Here is a 25588-nt window from a genome sequence, read left to right on the forward strand (position 1 = left end):
TCTAGGACAACAGCATGGCTTCGTAGTAGAAGAGTCCGGGGTGCTTCACTGGCCTGCCTGCAGTCCAGACCTTTTACCAACTGAAAATATTTGGTGCATCTTGAAATGAAAAATTCGACAACAAAGACCCAGGACTGTTGAGCAGTTAGAATCCTATATCAGGCAAGAATGGGACAACATTCCTCTACCAAAACTCCAGCAACTGGTCCCCTCAGTTCCTAGATGTTTACAGAATGTTGTTAAAAGAGGGGATGCTACACCGTAGTAAACATGGCCCTGTCACAATGTTTTGAGACATGTTGCTGCTATCAATTTCAAAATGACCTTATTTTTATCTTATAATGATACATTTTCTCAGTTTAAACATTGGATATGTTTTCTATTTTCTATTGTGGATACAATATGGGTTTATGAGATTAGCAAATCATTGCATTCTGATTTTATGTAGATTTTACACTCTTTGGGCATTGGGGTTGTATGTCCAGTATCATAAAACTTGTCATACTAGGTCCAAAAAAGAGCATATTTTTAAATTGATTATGGGGATGCTTTTATTATTGTGACATCTTAGTGTGCAGTACTATTCATGCATGCAGATATTGTGTAGCTCAGCACCCTCCATTCCTTTCTCTGGTATTAATTGATAGCTGCATTGACATATTTTAGTTGTTTATAATGTTTTTACACCTGGAAGAATTTAAATCTGTCACTATTAACTGTACAGTCCCATTCAGACCAGTACCATTATATGCAGTTGGTATGTGTTTTGTGATGTATTGAAGTTGCAGGGGAAATTTGCATGTGTTACATGGATGTACTGAGTATGTGTATTTCATTATCTTTGCAGAATGAAAATAATACTCCTAGCATGTCTCCACTACACAACTCTGTGGCATTTGGTCTGAAGTCTCGATCAGGTAAGTTCCATATTATTCATATTATTATAAAAATACCTATTTACTCCTTATGTTCAAATATATTTTAATTTGTATGAGTGAACAGTATAGAACAGTATGTAGTTTAAAAAAAAAATTGTTTTATTTTCTGATTTGGCATTACCTACAGTCAGACAGGTCTTTATAAGTTGCAGCTCAACTCTGCATTAAAATGCTATATAATATTAGTTACAAGCAATGTGAAATCAACCCATATGTGATATGTCAAATGTATGTCTTCCTCTAGTACTGTGTAGAAATCTCCGGGCCTAAAGGGCAGTAGTCTTCATTAGCCCATCATTATCAGTCAGAATTTTGCTTTTAGTAGTGTGCCTATACAGTGATCGATCGTATTTCTTTTTTGTATACCACTGCTGTTTGTAGTATATTATTAAATGCACTTAGTTGTGTTAATATCTCACAGACTGTTTTCTTGGGAGTTTTTCTGCAGAGTTCTCTGCCAATAACTCTGCCAGTAAACTAGAGCGGTCTAAGGTTGCAATAATACCTGTCTATTTTTAAGCTCATGCATTTTCAATTGATACTCATGAAAATGCATGTTGATGTACATTTTAGCATGCATTGCAGGCACTTTGCATTGTATGCAAAAATGTGTGACCTATCATACAGTTACAATGTGTGTAGAAATACTTTTATTTCAATTGATTTCAAGAGAAATGCATGTATGATACAGAGGAGACTGAATGCAGCCTCATAGAAAGGTATATAGTATTTAAGGTTTAATAAAGACATAAGTCCATCAAGTCCAACCTATAGCTGATGTACTTAAAGGGAGATTCAGGAAAACATGTTTATTTGGGACCCTCCCTAGTAGGATCACACTTGAATCTTTCTTTCCACCAAAACCTGTTATCTGCAGTTACAGATCTTATTTCTATAACCATATGCTAGAAAAATCTGATCATTTGTGATGCAATCATAAAATCTACTGTGTGAGAATGGAAAGCAACACTTCAGTTTAGTCAATTTAAGAACAACTTTATGCATGTCTGTTGAAGCTCGCACTCAGCCAGCACTCATCTCTGATGTATTTTATCTGCAGCTGAGGCTTAAAGAACGCCCACACTGCACAGGTTAATTTCTAGTTTTTGTCTAGGTGCTAAAATAAAAGTTATACTCGGCCACACCTCAGAGCCGGCCGACTTTCAAAGCGCTCCTTCCAGCCTGTCTTCTACGCTACAGCGATGGTATGTCCCTCCGCATCCTCACGTCCAATACACTTTGTATTGGATGGGATGAGTCAAGGATCCTTAGACCGCTGCAGTGGAGGGGGAGCGAGGCTGGATGGATCAGTCTAAGAGCAAGCCGGCTCTGAGGAATGGGCGAGTATAACTTTATTATTTTAGCAACTAGATGAAAATGAACAGTTAACCCTTGCAGTGCTGGGTGGGATTAATAAGAGTTTTGCCTGGAGTTCTTCAATATTGGAGACTCTATGTGGTTGCCCTAACTGCAGGGGAACAGCTTCAGAGAGGAGCTCTGGCTGAGTGTGTACCTCTGCAAAAATGTTTACACAGTGGATTGAGCAGAGACTGGGCAAATCTCGGGATCACCACCACCTATGGCTAGAAAAATTTGCTTGGAAATAAGCCTGGACAGCTTAGAACAGTACTTTTTTCTTTCAAAATGGAATACAGTTGTTCAGTTAGCATTCACTACAGTCCATTTTCTTGGTTATCTACTTTAAATAATTACTTACATCAGATCACTTGATATTGGTGTGTTACATTCAGCACTGCATAGTTATATAGTTTGTAGTAATGCAGTGTTCTTTGGTTTTACTGATCCCCAATTTCCATTTTTGGCTAGTTTTGAGTATCGTGAACACGAAAGAACTGTTTAATGTGAGATCTCTAATCTACACAACAGAGATTTATTTATAAGATATATTTCTGGTACAGCCTACTTGATGCATCCTAAAAGAATATTTCTGAGTACCTGTTTTGGGTGATTTCGGAGGCTCTGCAAATACCAGAAATACAGTATATTCCACTGTGAATGATACATTTTACTACATTCTAACAAAACTTTATTTACACTACCATGCTTTTGTACAATAATATTTTGTATGTCCCGATGTATTCATAGCAAAATAATGAAAGAATGAAAAACATGCCATGTTATACTGGTTTTGCAATAAAGATTTTTTTAGTAAAAGCTCCAAAAACAAATGTATAAATTCACTTGACTATAATCAGAGAATGTAATGTAGAAATAGAAAAGAAAGATTGTTAATTACATGAAGATATCTGATATAACTTTAATGATTTATATGGTTTTATTAATATGCAACTATATTGTGTATGATCTGGATCCAATATTTCTTTAAAAATGTTTAATGTATAATCAGTTAATAATAATATTAAAACATCTTTTGAAATGTTTAAATTATTTTTGTGTTTGATCAGTTAATCATTTAGTTTTGAATAGTCTTTTTGATATTTTTGTACAGTCTAAAGTAGGGCTGCAACCAACTAATTGATTGATCCAGTATAATCGATAATGAGAATTATTGTCAATGATTCTCATTATCGATTTAGTTGATGTGAATCACCTAGTTCTCTCCTCCATGCTGGGAGCAAGTGTTTCATCGGCTCTGTGTCCCCTCTGATCCCCGCTGCTCCCAGCAGAGATCATAGGGGACACATACCCCTGCAGCCAGTGCCCAGCAGTGAGGAGAGCTTTTTATATTTTTAAATTTATTAGGTCTTTGCTGATGTCTGGTTACCTGGCATGACCATAACTGTCCGAACATAATATTTAGGCTAAGGTCCTTCTTTCCCCAGCAACATATGAATTCTCTGTGTATTCCTTTGAAGAATGCAGGGCAGGTTTTTGGCATTTCTATATTCTGCATCCTCTAGTGCCTTGATTCTCAACTGGTGGGTTGTGACCCAAAAGTGTTCAGTGGTTTGCCGCATGCTTCCCCTTTTCTAGGTGAGATGCTCCTCAGCCTCCCCCTAGCGCAGCACTGTCAGTTCTTGTGCTGAGCAGCCATTCAAAATATGCTGCCCAGCGCCGAGTGTCAGCTTGAGGTGGGGTGAGATGGGGTTATGGCCGCGAGGTAGCGCCATCCATACCTGCATTGCTTACTTGCATGTCCTGTAGAGGTGCCTGGACCAGAGTGATGTCACATTCTGGCTCCTGGTGCCTCTACACCATGTGCAAGGAAGCTGTACAAGCAACGCACATATGGAAGGAGCTCCGTCACAGCAAAGCAGCCCACACTGGATCCCAGGCTGAGGATCCACTCCAGTTCTCGTAAGGTAGGGAGACTGGGTGGATTTTTTTTCTTTTAAATATTTTTTTGGGGGAGTGTGTGTGTGTGTGTGTGAGACTGTCTGTGGTTGAGTGTGTGTGTGTCAGTGTTTTTGAGGGCCCATTCACACTAGTACAGTGCGTTAATCGCACGGTCCCGCGCAAAATAACGCACAGTACCATGCAATTGCTCCTACCACACTTTTTGGTGCAGCAGGTGCATTGAATTTCCATTCATTTGATTGGCACCCCAAATGCATCTCCCACCCACAGTTCTATCGCCCACATCAACAACGTGCGGTACCACAATGCCATGTGTTCTATTGCAGTGCAACTTGGGTCGGGGCTTAATGACAGAGGATAAATGTGGGTCCTGAGGTTACACAGGTTGAGAACCACTGCTCTAGTGTAAAGGTGCCCAACAAAGGGACCCAGCCCAGGACACCCAGCAGGCTGCAAAAAGAATGTTGGTAAGCCATGTGTTGGGCACCTGGGCTTTAAAGGATTCTCCAAAATACATAGAGAACTCAATTGAGAAAATGGCAAATTGGCTAAAACACCATACAGATCGTGTCACAGCTACGTTAGGGACGGGGGTAACAGCTGTAATTATACAGGGGGATAGAAGCCTCTTCTGGTCCAAAATAGAACTGCACTCCCCACAGGAACCAGAATTCTTTAATTCAGCATATTCATTCATTCCGGTTTGTATTTTAACAAATTAGTCTGTTTTGTTTAATGCTTTTCATAAATACTGCGTAGCCCATATGATTTATTCTGGTCCTCTTTTGCTTTATACGGACCTCCTCTGACACCCCCTCTCCTACAGACCCGTCCCTCACTCTTCCTCCTATCTCCTTCAACAAAATTACACAGGCACAAAATTGGGACAGTTATAACATGGACATGGCACCAGAAGGAGACATTGACAATGGTAGGTTACTGTAAACTGGTACTGTGGGTCATCAGCCATCAGCTGCATGTCTTAAGGGAGAATATCTCCCTTTTCCTATCACCGTGTCCATGCAGCACATTGTGTAGTTTTCACTTTATTGTTTTATAACTCATGCCACCTGCATCATTTTGAATGTGTATATCATTCTGTATGTTTAATATATTTTGCTGAGCAGCTGATTACAGCTCAGCTTAGATAAAACAGATTGCCTGTTAATGAAAACCTGTTTCGCAGCTGGTATTGTGACATATATAATAATGATCACCATATTTGGAAATTAAACAGTAGAAAACCACTAGAATTAGTCAATAACCAGACTTCTCTGCTTCAGCTGACAATTGCAAAAGACCAGATATGCCACATTTAGGGTCAGATTTACCCTACTTCAGGCCAGCTGCCTTCTACCCCAGTCAACTACCTTAAATTAACAGCGTGAGACATCATAGCCACACAAGACATACCAAGTCTGGAGATGGAATGCATGAAATATGTAGCTCAGCCCTGGGTTTGTTAACCTAGAACTGATGACTATTAGAGTAGGTCAATCTGTCTGCCTACTCTGCCAGAACTTTGGTTTCTTAGTGTGCAGCTCCAAGGGTAAATTATACACACATTTTTATGCCACCAACAAAAATACACTAACCTTTGCAGGGCAGCAACAATGAGGAAATTGCTGGAATGCACTGGCAGACAGGTAGACATTCTGGGACTGTTTGTTATACACAAGAATGTGTAACTGACAGCCAGCAGCATGACATATGGGTGACTGTGTGCTTCCTTTGGTATATCTGCCAGCCTAGGCCACAGCCTATGTTGATTATACAGTGCCACGGCACTGTACAAAGTGAATAACAGAGATACATAGAAAACATTTGAACAATGACATAAAAGGGAAAATAGCACATAACATAAACAAGATCCGTTTACAGTACACTGCATCCCTCTAGTGGTGGTTCAGGCCATTGCCACACTTTGTGTAAATGTCCTCAAATTCCTAAAGTCACCTAAATGCCATTCTAACTAGCATGTTTGCAAAAGTTTCTGCTCTAGCTTGTTAAGTTAGTTTGATAATGGATAACTTATTTGTACGATCAGTTTAATGGTTATGATCAAATACATTACAAGTAAGTATAATCTGTTTAAAAAACATTGAGTAAACAGTGTAAAGAACATAAACGTTAAAAACAATTATTTCAGAAGACAGACAAACATAAACAATGTGAAAACTGACATAAGGGAAGAGAACAATAAGAAACAAGCAAAACAAGAAATATGCTAACTGCCGATAAGCTGCCATAATGTTACCTAGATCATACCCTACACTGTTCATGAGGTCTTGGAAGAAAGAAATAAGGGGGAAACGTAGGAAGGAAATAATTTGAAACTGCTTTAAGGCCAATGTCCAGCTGCCTAATAATATATGTAGTGGTATAAATAGCATAGTTGACAGCTAGAGAATTTTTTTTTTTTAAACACGCTCCCCCTGCCCCATGCTTCTCTGTATTTTCTATCATGAGATTAATTGAACATTAACACTGGGCAGAAAAGCATGGAGACTGTAAAGAGTTTTTTTATCTTAATGTTTTATATAACAAAATGCGAGGTGTTATTAGTGCACAGTGATGAAACCTTTGGGATAATAGTGGGCTGAATAAAATCAAATTCAAGCTTTCAATAGTGCCACAGCGAAACATGGGGATAATAAAGGATACTAATGGCATGCTAAATAAAACTTAAAGGGTGTAATAGTGGTGCACATAGTGCTCCATGGCAAAACTTAAGGACAATACTGGCATGCTTTAAAAATGACCACTGTGCAATAAGTTAATAGTTTCTTAAAACAGAAGGTATTAAGGTCATATTTGCCATTACAAGTAAAAAAACAAAACATGGGGTTTATTCCTCATTTAATGACCATAGCCGTGATGTAACAATCCTTACATCAAGCTCTAAAAACAAAACGCAGCTCACAATAACTTGAATGGTTATACTACATTGTTGCTTTTCATATCCTTCGCCATAGAAGTCATAGTGTTTATATCTTGAACAAGTCTGAAACCATTGTATGGAAGAAGCTTTGAACTTTGTGATCGTCTTGAAAAAGATCTCTCCCTTTATGATTTAGAAAACCCCAGAAAATCCTTATTATATTTATTATTTCCCACTCTTAAAATTCCTGTCTTCCATCAAAGTAATACTGTGGGGCACATACATGTTATAAAATCTTTATTGTAGCAAAGATACAATTGCATGCCAGCCCTCACATGCATAGGTCACCAATGCCTGTCGGGAAACTTAAAATTCCTGTTATTGTGCTAAACTCTTCCAATTCTGCCATACAAGTATTTCCTGGATTTATAAAAAAAAAATAGGCCCATTCATTTAGTTTCTGTCCCAGGCCCCCTTATGTTTTACAGTAACCATAAGAGCATTGACCCCTTTCTCTGAGTACAAAATATTTTGTTCCTATCTGCCTTCTCATACCCATGAAGAAATGACTTCTCAAGTTTAGTTGAAGATATAAAAAAAGTGGTTATGCTGTATCTAATACTAATTCGCTATATAAATAAAGATGATTGAATATATTGGATGAAAATGTAAGCAGCAGTTCATAAGAATCGCATGAAAACTTTAAGCATTGCTTTTGCATTTAATTCCTTTATTAAAGCAGCATAATAACATGTAGAATTAAAAAAGCCCTCCACCCAAGTATTTGCACAGGGTGAGTAATAGGAGTGTGAGAAGTGTGGTTGTGGCTGGCCTCTGTGCACTTTGATTTCCTGCTCCATGTTCTTATACTGTGCACTTTCTCCTCCAGTTCTCCTTCGTGTCAGTTATTTTTTATGTTAAAATATACATGAATAATGAAATTGTCATAAACCCCTTCATGATGACGGCATGTGCGAATGCTGGATTTACCATTATCATTGTGTACACATCCCAGTCATTCACACATTGTAGTCACCATGTCATTCTCACACGTCCGCTCATCTTTTGCATATCCTTTTATATAACGGTATAGCTTTTCTTATCCATTCGCTTTGTTCTTCCCTAGTTTTCATGAGGCCACAGAGGAATTTAGAGTCAGTGGATCCCCAGTTTACTATACGAAGAAAATTTGAACAGATGAGAGAGGAGAAAGAACTCCTAGAAAACCTGCGTGAGGTTAGCCTTTCAGAATACATATATATGTTAAAAGAAGACTTGTGTTGACCATTGAGATTGAACTATGACCTTTCAAATATTTTATATATGTGAACTATATCAGGTTGAAGTAAATAATCTTATGAACTTTTGTTTCGTTGGTGATTATATATGCACAGAAACATTGGGGTTAGCTATATTTGCTCTTTACATAGTAAGCCTTTCAATTGTGTCTCCCTGATTTCTCCTACTGACCATATGATGCAAGCTGTCTAGGCTTTAGGTCACACAAGGAACCTTTATAGCAAGAATGTTTTTACTTATAACAAAGAGCTTCTTGTCAACACTAAATCATAACGCCATTTAATAATGCTGATACGTGCCCTTTTGATTCAAATAAGGTGAGGATTTTAATGATAGGTTCATTCTAAGAAACATTTGTAACAACATAAATACTATGGAATCTATTTATAAATGCTTTTGCTGAAGATTCACACAGCTTTCCTCCAAGATTCACATGTTTTCTAATTGGATTCCATTTTAAAATGTATGACTGCTGTGTGAAAATTGCATAAATTTTGTGTGAAAACATGTATAAATTGGGGCAGATTTGCATTACAGTGTTGCTTCGTGTGATAATGTTGGCATAAAATGTTTACGGCTTTGTATTGCTTTGCAAACCACAGCACTGGGTCTATTTATAAATGTATTCATACAGCTTTCACACAAGATTCAAACATTTCTAATTTGATGCAGCTGACACATGTGTGAATCCTGGGTGAAAGTTGTGTCAAATTTTATAAATAGACCCCTAAGTCTGTATTTGAAAATATTCGAAAACGCACTCCTAAACATAGTCTGCTCCCCCTCTGCTATGTTAATCAATCCTCCAAGGCAGTATTCACAGAGTAGAAAGATGTTTACCCTTTATTGTACTATTCTGTACCAACATACCCCTTACTGCAACATCCACTAGGATCATATTACCAGAGGCATGGCACCCTCTCATCTACAGCACACCTACCTTTACTACTATACACCTTTACCTTCTCTGTGCTTGCACTCTCTTCTTTCTATACCCCTCACCTAAAGAAGGCATGGCATAGAGACATTTTAGGTCATAATACAATTCGTCAATTATAAATATATTGTTTACAGCTTTAAAAACATTGATTGCTTTTGTGTTCTTTTGGTTCCAGAATATTGAAATCAGATTAAAGGTCTGTCTTCCCGGAGAGCTGGGATCAGCTTTGATGGATGGAGTTGTTCTCTGTCACTTAGTGAATCAAATCCGCCCCCGGTCAGTAGGGAGTATCCATGTGCCCTCTCCAGCTGTTGTAAGTCTAAAATCAAATGTATTTTGCTGTACAGATTTATAACAGATGTTACTTCTGAAGAACAAGGAGTGGCCAGTGCGGTCAGTTTAATTGGCTGCATCTGGATTCCAGTTGGCTTTCTCATCATCTCCATAGCAGTCTCTTCCTTAGCGGAGACCCAAAAAGTTTCAGAAAACCAAGGTTTTGGTGAGCTATTGCACACCTTTTTCAGATACTCAATGGAAAAGCTTCACCAAGGGTATAACTACCAGTTAAGCATCCTAGTGCAATATGTGAAGTCATGGCAGTAGAATAATGGCATCTGTACCCCAGGGAAATATCCTACAATACTGTATCTGGAATGGTGCAGCATTCTGTAGACAATTCACTGTTGCATACAAACTATACAAGTTATACAAACTTTGTGCAGATGAAGTGTCCAGCCAGAGTAAAACTCAAGTAGAAGGTGCTGCAAAGCAGCAGTGCTAACCACTGTACTACTAGCCTGAAATGCACTGATATGCAAAGACATTAGTACAAGCTGAAAATTTAAAGGACAAATACATTATCAGCATTCTAACCTGGTTTACTATTTCCTGTAAGCTGCATTTTGTATTTGTTTTTACAGTCAGGCAAGGCATACTGCTCTTGACTTGAAAAGAACCAGTCACCATAACTTATGTAAAATGTTAAATAATTATATTTATATTATGATGTCCTTTTATTTGTTTTATCTGCATATAACTTTTTAGTTTGAGAGTCAGAAAAAGCAAACAGTCACATAAAATAAATTACTTCCATTTATGGGCCAGACCTCACATAGGGGGGAATTTATCAAAACTAGAGCAGACAAAATCTGCAGCAGATTTGCACTGCAATCTGCTTTTCTGTCCTATTTTCAAATCTTACATGAGCAAACTGAACAGAGTTGCTGATTGGTTGCCATGGGCAACTGCTCCAGATTTTGTCTGCTCCAGTTTTTCTTTGACACAGTTGGCGACCAATGAATAGGGTAGCAGTGTAGTATAGGAAAGCCCTAAAGCACAATTATATGTTATTTAAATGTTTCCTTTCATTTTTGCCTTGCATGTCAATGTCTCACCAACAGAGTACCTGAGAGATATATGAAATTGTCAGGTGGCATAGTGCAGAGTCTCCTAAAAGAACAATTCCCCCACCTACTTATACTCACTTTCGCTAAGCACCCCTGTAGCTTTCTTCCACTCTCAGAGCCAGGAGTCCTAACCCTGTGTAAGCTCGGTGTCAGGTAATGTCAGAGCTTACACAGGGTGGATGGCTGCCTCCTCCCGCATGCTTCAAAGCGCTCAGGCCAGAGCAGTGCATCTTGGGAAAAATAGTAGGTGATCATATGCTTTTTCATACCCAGAAGCACCAGGTATTTCCTAAGGAATCTAATGGGATGCACAGGAGCAAAGGGAAGGTGAGCGTAAGTGGGCAGAGGGTTGCTTTTATCAAATAATTTGTCATTTTGCTTATTCAGGCAAATATCTGCCAAATACTGAAAAACCAGGACTGCTCTTTAATAATGATATAACATAGTTGGAAACAGATTGGTGGATACCTTAGAAAAAAGGCATGCATATTCACATGCGCCAAGGGCACCTGAACATTATAAATACAACTTTGACAATAGTGCCAGATTGTTTAATAACACTGAAATCATTTTTGTTTGTGCAGCCCAAACTCAGTATGGCTAAATGCAGGAGAAATGTGGAGAATTTTCTAGAAGCATGTAGAAAACTGGGAATACCAGAGGTAAGTATTTTAATATTAAGCCTAGTGTTGTATTTTATAGGTAGGCTGAGCATGTGGATGTAAATCGTATTTTACTAGTAGTTTATTTACTGAATCATACCCATGGCTTCTGCATCAGCCCATGCTTTGTTTTGTTTATCATGACAAATAATGCAACAAAGATTAGCATTTCCCCGCTCAGTGTATTTTCATAATAAGATGAGGATACACATAAAACTTGGTAACAAATACAATAATATTATATGCATTTAAAAAAATAAAAGTTCCAGGCTGCAGAAATATTTAAAGGCATGAGTAACTTAGCATTTCTTGAGTTTATACATAAGTGATTCCTAAGATTCTGTTCAAGAACCTCCAAGGTCTGTATAGAGGAGGAGGTGCATCAGGCAGATTCAGTTCACTGCCAGGTCATGTGACTGATAAGCTTCTGTTAAAGTGGCACTCCACCATACTGATCTGAGCTGTTTCTGAATATCCTTCTAGAGATAAATGAAACCTGTCAAACTTACAGGTCAAAATGGCAGCTGATGAGCTGGTGGCTCAGGAAACACTGATTTATGGTATTTTATGGTGAGACATAATGTAGTAGACTGAAATCAGCAGTTATTTTATCATCGATTTCATAAGATCACTTCTGGCTTGTTCTGAAATGTTACTTGATTTAACTTTTTATTACTGTAAATTAGGGGTCCTCAAACTTTCTAAACAAAGTACCAGTCACTGTCCTTAAGACTTCAGTGGGGGCCGACTATGTGAGAGTAGAGTAATATAGAATTGAAAGTCCCCGGGGCTCAGTGAGAGTAAACAATGTCCCAGACTCTGTGTTTAGTAGGAGTAAAAAATGACCGAGCATTAAGTAGCACCTGTACTTACAAAGGGACAGGTAATAGAGTTAAGTGGTGTCAGTGGTGGTAGGGCTTTGCAGCGAAAGGGTTAAATGCAAGTGAGGGGGCCAAATTGGAAATTTGTTTCACTTTCAATGTAAAATGAGAGGTGAAATGGAAGCAGTTTATAAAATGTGAGCAGGGTGTGAACTGTGATTTATGGCTTTGTTCACTTGCACACCCAATGTATAAAACACATTTTGCCTAGTGCCTAGCTTAGGTTTACTATTTTTTAAAACATATTTTTATTGTATTTTTTACAAGATACAAAAAGGACAATAAAGTAGCACCTGTACTTACAAAGGGACAGGTAATCGAGTCAAACAATAAAGAACACTTATTGTAGCTAGATGAAACATCAATCACCAGTGTATAATAAAAAGCAGTATAGCAAACATAAAAGCATTAAATAAAAGGAGGGGGGGCCTTCCTCTGGCAATATTGACTAGAAGACGACTGGCCTTCTTGCCATATTAAAAAAATTTCCCGTACCTAACTGAACGTATCTTTGCATCATATTGCTGCCACCAATAGTCACAGATCTCTTTGACTGTCAACCAGTTAGACTTATTGGCATCAGTGGGGTAGGAGGGTCCTTGTGGCAAGCATCAACAAACCTTTACAGGTTTGCTTTCCTGAGTGGTCACATAAGCTAACATTTTGTAGAACTATCTTTATGCCCCCCAGAAGAAAACAGGTTCAGAAACATGCATACCATTACATTCACAGAGGGGAATTTATCAAAACTGGAGCAAACAGAATCTGGAGCAGCTGTGCATGACAACCAATCAGATTCCATATTTGATTTTCAAAGCTTTTCTGAACAAACAAGCTGATTGGTTGCCATGGGCAACTGCTTCCGATTATCTCTGCTCCAATTTTGATAAATTCCCTCCACAGTATTTTGTCCATCGGTTTTTAAACTGTGACAAAAACATATCTTCAAAAGAGAAGTGTGCAGAAGACCTCCAAGTCCCAGTCTTTGGAATGTAATTAACACAGGCGTGCAATTGGAGATCAACATATAGCCACTGAGTGTATGCTGCGAATTAAGAATTTAGAAGCTAGAAACATATCAATTCTGGACATCACTGTATGAGTTTGAGAATACTGGATGGATTCTCTATCAAGAGATTTGTGGTGTCTGTGAAGTTCCCTGAGAAAAGTAGAGAAAAGTAGAGAAAAGTACATCTTGCATTCCCAAGTGCCAGATGATTGTGGTGTGGGCAAAGAGCAATCCTGCTGGAGATGTTCCACAGCATTAATGCCTCCCCCAATAAGCGGAAGACTGCAATGCTTGTACTGAAATGTTTGATTGAATAGAGATATAAAGAAAGTTTGGTTTCGCTGGTTGGGTCCATAAATGTTTATCAGAGTCAGTATCTTGGAAGGTTATGAGTATAGTTGCAATCGACCATCTGCCATTATCTGGATTGCAACAGTGTCTGAAGATCTGACAAGACAGTGACTTGTTAGTGAGGGTCACTACTCTGGCTTTGTGGCCCTCAGCTGGGACATCAAGGACTGTCCCTGCCCGGGGCTTGTGCATAAGGGACATATCAGATTGTGACAAGTGAGTTTCCTGTAACATAGCAATATCAGCTTTCAGTTTTGCTGAAGGATTTTGAGAGCTTTTCTGTGAAGTTGGTGTCCCATCACTCCTTAGTGGCAGAATGCCTTAGACATGTGGGTACAAAGAGGATTGAGGGCAACAGTAATTGATGCAGCCTATCGGGTAACCCTGTGTTTACCCTGCGGTTTAAAGACAAATAGTTTGCTGGGCTATAGACAACATAAATAATCCAACATGGACATAACAGCCAACAGAACAAAACTGATAGATAAAACGCAAGATATGAGGATGACTTCATTCTTTCCCCTTTGGGAGAGCCCATGTTAGAACCTTGGTGACCATGTCATCAAAATTAAGGCCAGTAGAAACAAAACTCACTAAATGACACACAGTAGCAAATTTGTTTAACCAGTTGACATCCGTGGTGTTAAACCCCCTTCCCATCCAGGCCATTTTACAGTATTCAGCGCTGCGGTACTTTGACTGACATTTATTCCGTCATGCAACGCTGTACTGAAATTAATTTTATACCATTTTTTAGGGACAGATAGAGCTTTCTTTTGGTGGTATTTATTCACCACTACGGGTTTAATTTTTTACTATATTAAGGAAAATTTACCGAAAAAAAACCAAACTGTTTCCCCTATATTAAATGATAAAACATTTATTCCCAATTTTTTGGTAAAATATAAAAGACGGGGTAAAAAGACACCAAACATGTCAAGCCTTAAAATTGCGTGCGCGCGCGAAACCTCAAAAAACGATAATACCCAAAATTGGCCATAGGCGACGCTTTAAAAGCTGTTACCGCTCATCAGTTTAGTGTTATCAGTGATTGATGGCCCTAAAATGATTGCTCACACTGCGACGTTCGCGGCGATATGTAACGTGTGTAGCGCATTGTGTTTTTCGCGCGCTGGTGCACCGGACGCGTATTTACGTTTATATCTACCGGGTCTTTTTTGCCCGTGCGCGCCCCCGCTAGGAGAAAAAAAATGCCGTCTGGAGACGGCAACCCACCAATGCTGCAGTGCCGTCCGTCCGGGCGGACGGCAAGTGGTTAATAAATGACACACAGTGTCCGATTCCACTCCATCAGATTTTTTGATAGAACAAGAAAAAAGTAACTCCTAAATTAACACAACACTACTCGGCCTACCTTGTTACGCATATTCAGAGCAATCGGCATTGACCAGGTCTGTTTGTAGTACGTTCTTAACCGCAATACAAGTTACACTCACTGCAAGTGTTTATGATGTTGGAGCAGAAGTGTCTTCAGCAGGGTCTAACCTTTGGGGTGTAGTTTTTTGTTTAGGGATTGAGAGATGCATTCCCCCAGTGTGCCAAGAAGCTGCCTGGTCACCTTGGGAGATGTATAGGTGGAGATCTTTGCTTCAGGAGAGTGGATGCAGGGAATCATATATGTATTTAGGGAGACTTTTTGTTATTTGCAATTCCCCCATGCTTCAAGGAAAGGATCATGTCTAGAAATAAAATAACCCAAGTACTGTATATAAATGGAAAGTATATAATTCTGGTATACTAGTTTGCTGGCAAAATTATGTCTTTAGATTTATATAGTGGAGAACTGGTTGTATTCCAAAAAAAAAGAATGGGAAATGTATGCAAACTTTTGTAATGACATATGACATGTGGTGTAGTGGGATGCCGTTCTGTGTAGAAGATAACAAGCTTGTACTGCAGCATTATTGTGACAGCTGTGAGCACTCTGTGGTACACGAGGTTTAGGTTCTACCATTTCCCTATTTGTAAAATTAGAATGTTTGGTTTTCATAAAATGTTTCCCACTTTCTGGTCACCGTTTAAAAAAACTTCTCCGCTTTCTAGTAGTCGATGGGAAATCTATCCACTTTCTGTTTACTGGTCCAGAGTGTTTTCTTTGGCCCACAAGTTTTGCTACTATGGAGTGGGCAGTTTTTAAGTAGAGTGGTTTCAATACACTTCTTTTGGCTGCAATGCAGAGATCACTGAGTATAGTTTGAGTTTTCAGAGTACTCTTCTTTTAAGATCACTATTTTCTAAAACATATGAAAAGTGGTTTGTTCAAAAAAATATCAAACATTAAAAGCCGATGTACTCTATTCAGTTTGTCATTCTTTATAAGTAAGCTCAATTACTATTAGAGAATGCTTCTTTTTGTGTAAATAATAGTACTAAACTTAAATACTGATTTGTATTATTTCCATTCAATAATGCGGTGAATGTTCAGCGTGATAAATAAGTATGAATTTTCAGCATCTTCTCTTACTTGTTTGGACCTTTTTTTCATAAACTGCAGATATAAATTTCACCTAATGTTTTATTTTTAAGCTCTTTTTAAAAAATACCAGGGATGCACTGAAAAGCCATCTTTCGGCCAAAATTGCGGTACATCCCTGGTTTCTCTACTCCCCACCGGGTGCTGCTCTGTGTCCCCTCTGACACAGCGCAGCATCCAGCGTGGAGGAGAGAAACTGTCACAGGAGGCCTAGTGGTGCGGGGAGGAGAGCGATGTGAGAAGCAGGCGTCTCTCCTCCCACACCGCTCAGCCTCCTGTGACAGAACAGGAGAGCGGCGGTGTGGGGGTGGAGACAGCTCTCACAGGAGGCCGGGCTGGCAGGGGAGTCAGTTATCAGAGGCGATTGAGCTCTCCTCCCCGCGCCACTCGCTCAGCCTCCTGTAAAAGCGAGTCAGGATGGAGAGCGGGTACAAAACTCAGTGATCACTGAGTGTTTGTAAATAATTGAGGACAGAGTATGTTTACTGTGTCCCCAATTATGAATGCATGGGAATTGATCTACATCACCTACTGTTCATTCATGATTGTGGTTATGGTAAATATACTATCTCCACAAGTTATGAATGAACAGGAACACTCCGTATAGAGGCTTCCTGTTCATTTATAACTGGGGATGCAGAAAAAGAGATTGAGGACTCTGCAGGAGGGGGCATGACGGGCCATTGAAGTGAATGGCACCGTAGCCACGCACTTCGACCGCAGGGTATCACAGGACACATTATGCCTGTGGTCCGGTCCGTTGCAGTGCGATCAAAATAGTGCTTGCAGTATTTTGATCGCACTGCACCGGAACGGACCGCAGACATAATGTGCCTTGCGATCCCGTGCAGCCGATCGCATTGCGGCCGGAGGCGTGGCTACATTGGTATTCACTTCAATGGCTCGCCACGCCCCCTCCTGCCCCACAAAAAAGTGAGCCGGCTGCAATGCGATGCAGTGCGTTCTGGCCAGAATCAGGCGGAACACACTGCAACTGGTGTGAACGAGCACCCTAAGAGATTTATGAACACAATTTACATATAATCTATTAAATACATTTTATCCCTGCTTACAAAATACCCTATTGTTTATAATGCTTTGCAAAACACAACAGTCAGCAGAGCCCATAAAAGCCTTTCTAATCACAGACCTTGATTGTACACCCACGGCTGGCTTTTTAAGACGGTAATCCTTTTAGTGTTCTGGTGTATTTTGTGTGATATTCGGTGAATCATTCAATAAATCAGGATTGCTTGACATATAACTGCAATATTCTGAAGAAACCACATTTCAATTTCCCTCACTATTCTGTAAACAACGTGTAAGCACTGTTGGAGTGTAGAATTCTCTGGAAATTAGCAAAACCCCTGTGGTTATATTCAATCACTTGTGCTTTCATACATTGCCATTAGACATGCCATGCTTTGTTCGGTGTAAATGCACATACAATTAACTTACACCTTTTGATCGAATAAAAAGTCCCAAACTGTTGATTTTGTTTCAGGCGGAGGATGATGAGGCTAGGTCTTTAAATTTTAATCTTGTTCTGTGTATTTCCTACTGTGATCTTCCTACTGTGATCTTCTCTCTCTCGCTGCTTCTGCTCTCTGAATTAACGCTCTGCACACTGCTGTGAACTCTGAAAGAATAACTTTATATTTAGTTCAGTTATCCTTCAAATGTAGGTTCCCCTCTCCATGCAAGTCCCCTCAGCTCTCCACTGTGCATGATTCACAGAGATCTTTGCTGTGGGGCCACTGGTTGTCGCTCAGCTTCTTCACCCAGATGCTCCACAGCAAAGTTTTCCATTAATCGTGGACAGGTAAGTGGATGACTTAGAGGATTTGTGTCCTGGTTCTATAGCTGTCTTCTGTCGGGTTACCCCATACTGCCTTTATATGACCTTTTAAAATAAGCTATGTGCATTTAAGAATTTGACATTGTTTTCCAAGCTATTTATATCGTTTTACAAATTGCAGCACTGTCTGCTATACTCACCTCTTCTCTGGCACTGTACTCCCAGAGTAATGCTTTTTTGCTACAAGTCTACGCTGAAGAATGCCAGGCATCATTCAACCCAGAAGACTGATAAAATACTGTTATATAGAGCGGCCCCCTGAATTAGCACTACCACGATACCCAGCACACAGTAAAATGATGCAGAGAGCGACGCTGATGTCACACATAATTGGCTGAAAAAGGTAAGGGGAGGAGGACTTGAGGGTAGCCCTGATTTAGGCTTAAAGTGACATTAAACCCTCAGATTTTTTAACATAAACCAATACTGTAATGTGTGCCTTACTGTAACCCATGGTTGTTTCCCTTCTCTTTGCTGCTCTTCCTTTTAAATCCTCATGTCTTCTCATGCTTGGGGAGAACTTCCCTTTTCAGCTCAGGGCCTCTTCCTGTAGTGCTAGCTCAGGTTACAAGCCTATAGAAACTTATACACAGACACCGTGTATCCATTCCTGAGACAAGGCAGTCTGCTGCAAAACAGAAGTTCTGCAGAGCATGAGAACAGATACAGATTTAAAAGGAAGAGCAGCAAAGAGAAGGGAAACAACCATGGATTACAGTAAGGCACACATTACACTATTGTTTTATGTTAAAAAATCTGAGGGTTTAATGTCACTTTAAAGGGTATATAGCACTAACCACAAAGTTACTTCCGATTCTTAAGGCTTTAGGCACACAGCATCCGTGTGCATGAGGTCTTAGTGTTAACATGTAGACACACCTGCTTTAGCAGCTCATATGTTACATATATAAATACTGCTTGGATTAGAGCACATTATATTTTTCTGAACATGTTTCCAGAATGCACAGTATCCTAAAATATGCCTAAATGTTTATGACCCTGAACTTAACACTGTTTTTTTTGCAATGCACCAGTCCTGCACAAGATAGTTATGCAATTGCCTTTTGTAGCTGCATAAAACATTATACCAGAACTATTTTAAAGATAGAGCCTATTTTGTACGGGACAGTACAGCTAGCAAGCAATCATGGATTGCAGTGGCATTTAGGTGGGAAGGTTTTAGATTAACGCAAACAGCAAGTTTGGTTTGGTTTAGAATTCAATTTTAAAATCATCCATTTTTAGCCATACATTCCATTATTTGAAGATGACCTTCAGCTGTATCACACTGATACACTAGAGGGCAGTAAAAAGTTTTATATTAAAGGATGAATAGATGTTTTCAGGTAGTTTGTTAATGCTGAAATAGGTTGGATTGTTGTTTGTACTGGTTTATAGATGATTTCAATTATTCTAAACAATTTAAAAAAAGGGTTTTTGTTCACTTTTACATTAACAAACTATTAGCTCATTTAATACAGGTCAGCCTACGTTGTAAATTTTCCATTGCTGCATTGAGAACTTACAAAGCATGAATAAAAGGAACCTTTCAGCACGTTAAACACATACTATATATAATAGCAAAAGGAGAGAATGAGGCATACAAGCTGACATTTATTTCTTGTTTGCTAAAAGTATTTTAAGGCTAATGGAAATCTTCTATTTTTGCCTCTCTGAACATTGGAAACCTGATCCTTTCACTTATACCTTTTCTTTTTCTCCTGTAACAAGGTTATAGTTTAATGTTTTTGTGTTGTCACCTTCAGGATAGACATGGTAATGCTGACTGTTAACATGTACCTACTGAGTACTACTTGTAGCTATGGCACACTAAGGGCTATGTCAAACAATGACATAAAACATACATTGAAATGGAAATCCATAAGGCAGTCAGCGACATTGGTGCCAGCCCCTAATACATTTATTAAAAAGTAGAAAGTCTACTTGAGAGGGGGACCAGGAAGTTCAGCTCACAGCAGCAATATGCTTGTAGTTGGTGGGACAGGAAGTGAGGAAGAATCTTGCCAGCAATGACAAATGAAGCTATACAAATCTGACCGAGATCTAACCATGCCCCACGTTTTGAAACATTTTGACTACCTAACACTTTGTGATGAGAAAACAGAATTATTTTGTTTAGGTACCACTTTATTGCTGTGGAACATTCTTAATTTGCTTAATAAAGGGGTGACCTATTTATTCTACAGAGGTTAAACTGGTGTATGCATATACTATGCTACACTGTACTCTGCAGGTAGCTTATACAGTATGTATGTATTTGGTTAAACATCTCATGTAATGTGGAACTTTACCAGTGCCTAGTGCAGCAGAGTGAGCAAAAAAAAAAAAAAAAAGTGCTCTTTTTCTTATTTGCTTTGTCTGGCCAGTATATGACTAACTGTATACTATAGCTATATTGCCTTTAGCTGTAATTACTTGCAGACATCTGATATCTGCAGAATATTGATTGGTGAGCTCTACATCAAATGGGCATGTTTGCAGCATTTGGATTTGTCCCACTGACTGCAGCTAAAGTTGCAAGCAAGTAACTAAATGCAGAGTTCTGAATTTAAAGAAAGCTGTAGCGTCCATTAATCAGGCAATAGTCGGAGCAGGGGAAGTGATACAACAGCAGGCAATTTGAGATGGGTAACATCAAAGTCAGGAAAAGTAGCAGACTGACAAGAGAGGACCCAAAAGACCTAAAGTCCCATACAGCCCCAAAATGCAAAACTTACCAGAACCTTTTTGCCCAGGTCTTAGAAATCTGGTGAATGGTGAAATGAGAGACACACATGGAGCATGCCTTTGTTTTAGTATGCTAAAATGACACTAGATGGCATGTGTGCACCTTGGTGAAGGAGGACAGAAGCTTGCATTGCAAACTACCATGGAATCAGAGATCTTTTAGCTGGCAGACCAAGAAGAATGTGTGGTTTATTGCAGGCCATTTAAGTAGGCAATGTGTTGTGTTTGTAAGGCAGGATTTTTAAAAATATAATAATCCAGTATCAGGGCCAGGCCTGGATTACTAGTACTGGAGTTTGTAGGCACATAACCTTTGGCACGCAAATCATCACCTTCATATCATTTATTTTGAGCTGACATAGAATATTATGGCAATGTGTAAGAAGGTTATTAATAACTACATTTCTACTACTAATGGTTAACTGATGTTTAATGTATAACTTATATATACAGAAAAAAGCCTCTCGTTTTATGCCCCCTATAGGCCCTTATAATGGCTGAATTTTGTATCCGCTAGTTTTTGTACCTCAACAAACTTTCATTGATTGATTTATTTTTATTGCATATCCAGTATTCCAGGAGGCAGTGAATGGAGCAAAGCAGAAAATAAGAATGTCTTAAAAGGCCATGAAAGTGGGTGGAGCCTGGAAGCAATCCTGTGGTCAGACTTAAAGCAGAAATCAATGCTACTTTACAAAACATGCATGTAGGGCAGCAGCACCTTCCATATTGCCAACACTTAGTTCAGAAACTTGCCGCAAAGTTCGTTAAAGGAGAACTGAACTCAGAAGGTGAACATTTCCTATTTTATTGGAATATTGGTAAGCTTAATTGAGTTTAAGCACCAGCCTGAAAAACGTACCTTTTCCGGTAATTTTTTCCAAAGAAGTCACAGTGCACTTCCTAGTGTCTAAGAGTGCCAAGGCACTCCTCTGTATGTGTCCTCTGGGTAGCTGTCTGCATAGTAAGATTGGATAAGGCACATCCTGCCCACAAATCCCTCTGACTGCTACTCTCACAAGCATGAGATTGCAATAATGAGTAACCGGGAGCAACGTAGGGAAGACGACCTGAAGCATTTTTAGAGTCTCTTTATTTGCTCACATAGCAATAACTCTAAATTCAAAGTCTACTCAATAACAACCCAATTATTAATGTGCCTTGTTAACAAAGCTTGATCTCATAAACATGTCGAAGCTAGGAGTTAACTCTTGGGTGGTTAGTTATCTAAAGGATAGATATCAGAGTGGCACTGTAAATGGGGTTGATTCAGAACAGAGAACAGTCACTAGTGGTGTACCACAGGACTCTATACTAAGTCCTGTCCTATTTAATCTCTTTGTAAGTGATATATTTGAAGGGTTGCTGGTCAGGGTATTTTTTTCTGATGATGACACATGGAGATGTTTGTGAGATGGAACATGATTTGGCATTGTTGGAAGATTGGTCAAGGCAACAGAAAATACAGTTCAACGGTTCTAAATGCAAAATAATGTTCTTAGGGAAAAAGATTCCTCTGATAAGAGTATAATACAATGTTGGCCAGAGTACAGTTGTACAGGGGGTACAGTGTTGGCCAGAACTACAAACGGAAAAGATTTGATATATGAATACTAATGAATGGGGGGGCGAGAGCTCAGAGGCAGAGTGTTAATTAATGCACGCCCGCAAGCAGAAACACAATCATGTAAATGTACGTCCTCCCGCTGCAAAGTGTATGCCTTTATTTTTAAGATGGGCGGACAGCGAGGGGTTAAACTATGTTTGGCCTGGACAGCTTGGCTGGCATGTTTGATTCATATCTTTCCGATTTGAGTTTTAAAGTGGAAATTAAATTGAATGAATCAAATGACAATAGTTAAATTGTTCAGACTGACAAAACTAACATAGCCACATATTCTATACATACATGTCTTCACTTATCTGTTTGTGTCAGCATTTGCAAAATACAGTTCACAATCAGGTTTTTATTGATTCCTAATAGCTGTAGATGGAAAGCAGACATCACAAGCTCTCCCTGAAAGGAACTCCCACCTCTAAAAACAAACATGTGGTACAGTCCCTGAGCATTCACGCCAGCTTGCCATCCGGTAAGCCTGACTGGAAAAAAAAAAAAGAACACTCTTCATCTTAGAAGATGTTGTTTGCAGCAAGGGGGATTAGATTGCATGACGTTGCTGAAGGCTTCCAGCATATTCAAATCCAGATTATGGGAAAATAGGAGTGCTGCCAAAAACCAAACTTTGGGGAATACATTTATAGAAGTAATACATTACATAATGTCCTCCTTCTAGCTACATTAACTTGTCGTTGACATTGTATCATTCTGATCAAACGCATCTCAAGCTCGACATTTCTGTACCATGGCTATCTTTTGTAATCCAAAATATATACAGGGAAATCCTCCATCTTTTACATCATAAGGAAAGCCGTGTCTATTGTCTCTATTCAGTTTACTCCTAGTGAATAATTCCTCTCGTAGATAGATATTTTGTTTTTATGTATGCATTTTTTTGCTTTTGTTGTTATATAGCACGCATAAAAAATATTACCCCGAAACTCATAATAATTTTGTAAAAAAAATACTTTTTAGTATATCGGTGTGCCTAGTCAGAAAATCTGGAGAAGATTGGATGCTTAAAGCATGTTACCATGCTCCAACAAGCAGCTCATATACACTGAGTGGCCAGATTATTATGACCACCAGACGTTTGTAGGCAAATTAGCTATAATTAGCTATAATTTTGCGCTGAAGTTGCTAGAGGCCAGACCATTATAAATAGGGAAGCAGGTTGTTTACCACGGCAGTAGAAGTGATTTTTTTCTGAAGATATGGGTAAACAACACGATTTGGAGCGAGTATCGGCAAAACAGCAGAATTCGTTAAATGTTCAAGAGCAGCTGTTGTTAACGTGTTTAAAGACTGGACTATCAGCCAAAAATCTGGGTCTGAACGTGCGAATTGTGGCCGTCAGCGACCAGTCAATGTTAGGGCAGAACGGAGAGTGCAAGACGGTACAAGACAACAAAAGGGCAACAGTGCAGTGTCAGATTCCTTGCATCACCTTTCAACATCTCGTGGAGTAACGAGGCGGCCCAACGAAGTCATCTCATGGAGTTACACTGATGGGGTGGTCATAATAATCTGGCCACTCAGTGTATAGTATCTTTCCCTATTCTTCCTGTATAGGTTGCGCTATGAGTATTATATAGAGAAGGGTGTAGACATAGACCCAACATTTTTTTTTTTTAAGTGTGACAGGTACTGTTCATTAATTGAAAGGAAAGGTAGGTTAAACTGGTAATATTATTTATTTATTAATATAACATCTTTATAAACCAGTAATGTTTTAAATTACAGTGGAGTTTTTCACATTTATACACATGTGCTATTGTAAAATATTACTCCTCTTAAAAAAACACTGGTGCCAATTTCAGATTAATGGGGTGTCTTTTTATACCCTGTTTCCCCGAAAATAAGACCTACACTGAAAATAAGACCTAGTACTACTTTTGGGAATTGCTAAAATATAAGACCTACACTGAAAATAAGACCTAGTTGTGACCATTTCCAGGGCCGGTGGTGGCATAAGGGGGAGAGAATCAGCGGTGCCAACGAAGCCAGCGCTAGAGGAAGCAAAGGGGCACTGGACGGAGCAGAGCCGCATAAGCCGATGCCTCCTCTATAGCGCCGGCTCCTGTCACAGCCGGAGTGATACCAAATGCACTCTGCCTGTGAGGAATCGATAGTGAAAGTGCGCTTCGCTCATTCTGGCCAGCGATTGCTTAGCAAATTGCTCTTGGAAAGGTACGGCACCCCTGATCACCATATTTTTGTATATGAATACATGTAGACTTTTCTACATTAATAAGTGTGGATTGTTGTACATTAAAAAAAATTCAAATAAGACCTACGCCGAAAATAAGACCTAGTGTGTTTTTTGCCGCCCCAAAAGATATAAGACTGTCTTATTTTCGGGGAAACACGGTAAGTCATGTATAAAATTCAGTCTAAAAGCATCCCCACTTCTATAAATCTATCATTACATTAGCTTTGCTGTGTATCTTTATCTCACAATTTTTCGTCTGGAGATCTACTTTCCAAATGACAAGCTCAATGAGATCTACCAACGAAAAAACGCCTGCATTTAGGGGCGGGAGGAGGGGTGGCGGTGCATTGAATTCAATGGCACCGCATGCAGGCCCCTCGCCCACAGTGCGATTGCCTGCACCCGGACCCCAGGCACATTAGTGCCTGCGTTCCAGTCCAGTGCGATCCGCAAAAATGCTGCAAGCACTATTTTTGCAGATCGCGCTGGACCGGAATGCAGGCACTGATGTGCCTGCTTTCCGGGTGCGGGCGATCACACTGTCGGCGGGGAGCATGGCTGCGGTGCCATTGACTTCAATACAACCCCACGCCCCCTCCTGCCCCTGAACGCAGGGAGGCGGCCGGCTTACATTCCAGTGCGTCCTGGAGGCCCCGGCGTCCTGTCTTCCCGCGGAGCTCGTGTGGCCGACATTGCACATGTCGAGAAGTGTCCTGCCCCTTTCCATCTGCTCCGTCTGACACATTCAGCCGGCAGCCGCACAAGCATCATGGGAGCATAGCCGTAGCCAGCTCCTTTTGCGCCCAAGGCAACAAAAAAACGTGCCCCCCCCAACACGCGTGTGATGTCACCCAGCGCCCTGCCTCCAGGATTGTTTTTTATTTTTTACCAATTTTTATTATTATTACATTTTTAATTTCATGTTTTTATACTCTTGGGGAGGCTATGGTGAAATATCTGGGGTCTAAACAGCCTCCTTATATTACCCTTTTAAAATAGAAAAAGAAATTGA

At 39.6% G+C, this 25588-nt stretch overlaps 1 protein-coding gene across 1 annotated transcript in view; it reads left to right on the top strand.

Moving 5' to 3' along the window:
• Window positions 1-25588, top strand: part of LRCH1 (leucine rich repeats and calponin homology domain containing 1) — a 163285-nt gene that overhangs the window by 114199 nt on the left and 23498 nt on the right. Inside the window, exons 15-19 of the mRNA XM_018569435.1 lie at window positions 848-917; window positions 5044-5148; window positions 8225-8334; window positions 9513-9650; window positions 11328-11405. Of these exons, the coding sequence (XP_018424937.1) occupies window positions 848-917; window positions 5044-5148; window positions 8225-8334; window positions 9513-9650; window positions 11328-11405 (501 nt within the window). The remainder of the gene's footprint in view (window positions 1-847; window positions 918-5043; window positions 5149-8224; window positions 8335-9512; window positions 9651-11327; window positions 11406-25588) is intronic.

This window comes from Nanorana parkeri, unplaced genomic scaffold, assembly GCF_000935625.1.
Source record: "Nanorana parkeri isolate BGI_ZX_2015 unplaced genomic scaffold, ASM93562v1 scaffold1335, whole genome shotgun sequence".
Classification (NCBI taxonomy): Eukaryota; Metazoa; Chordata; class Amphibia; order Anura; family Dicroglossidae; genus Nanorana; species Nanorana parkeri.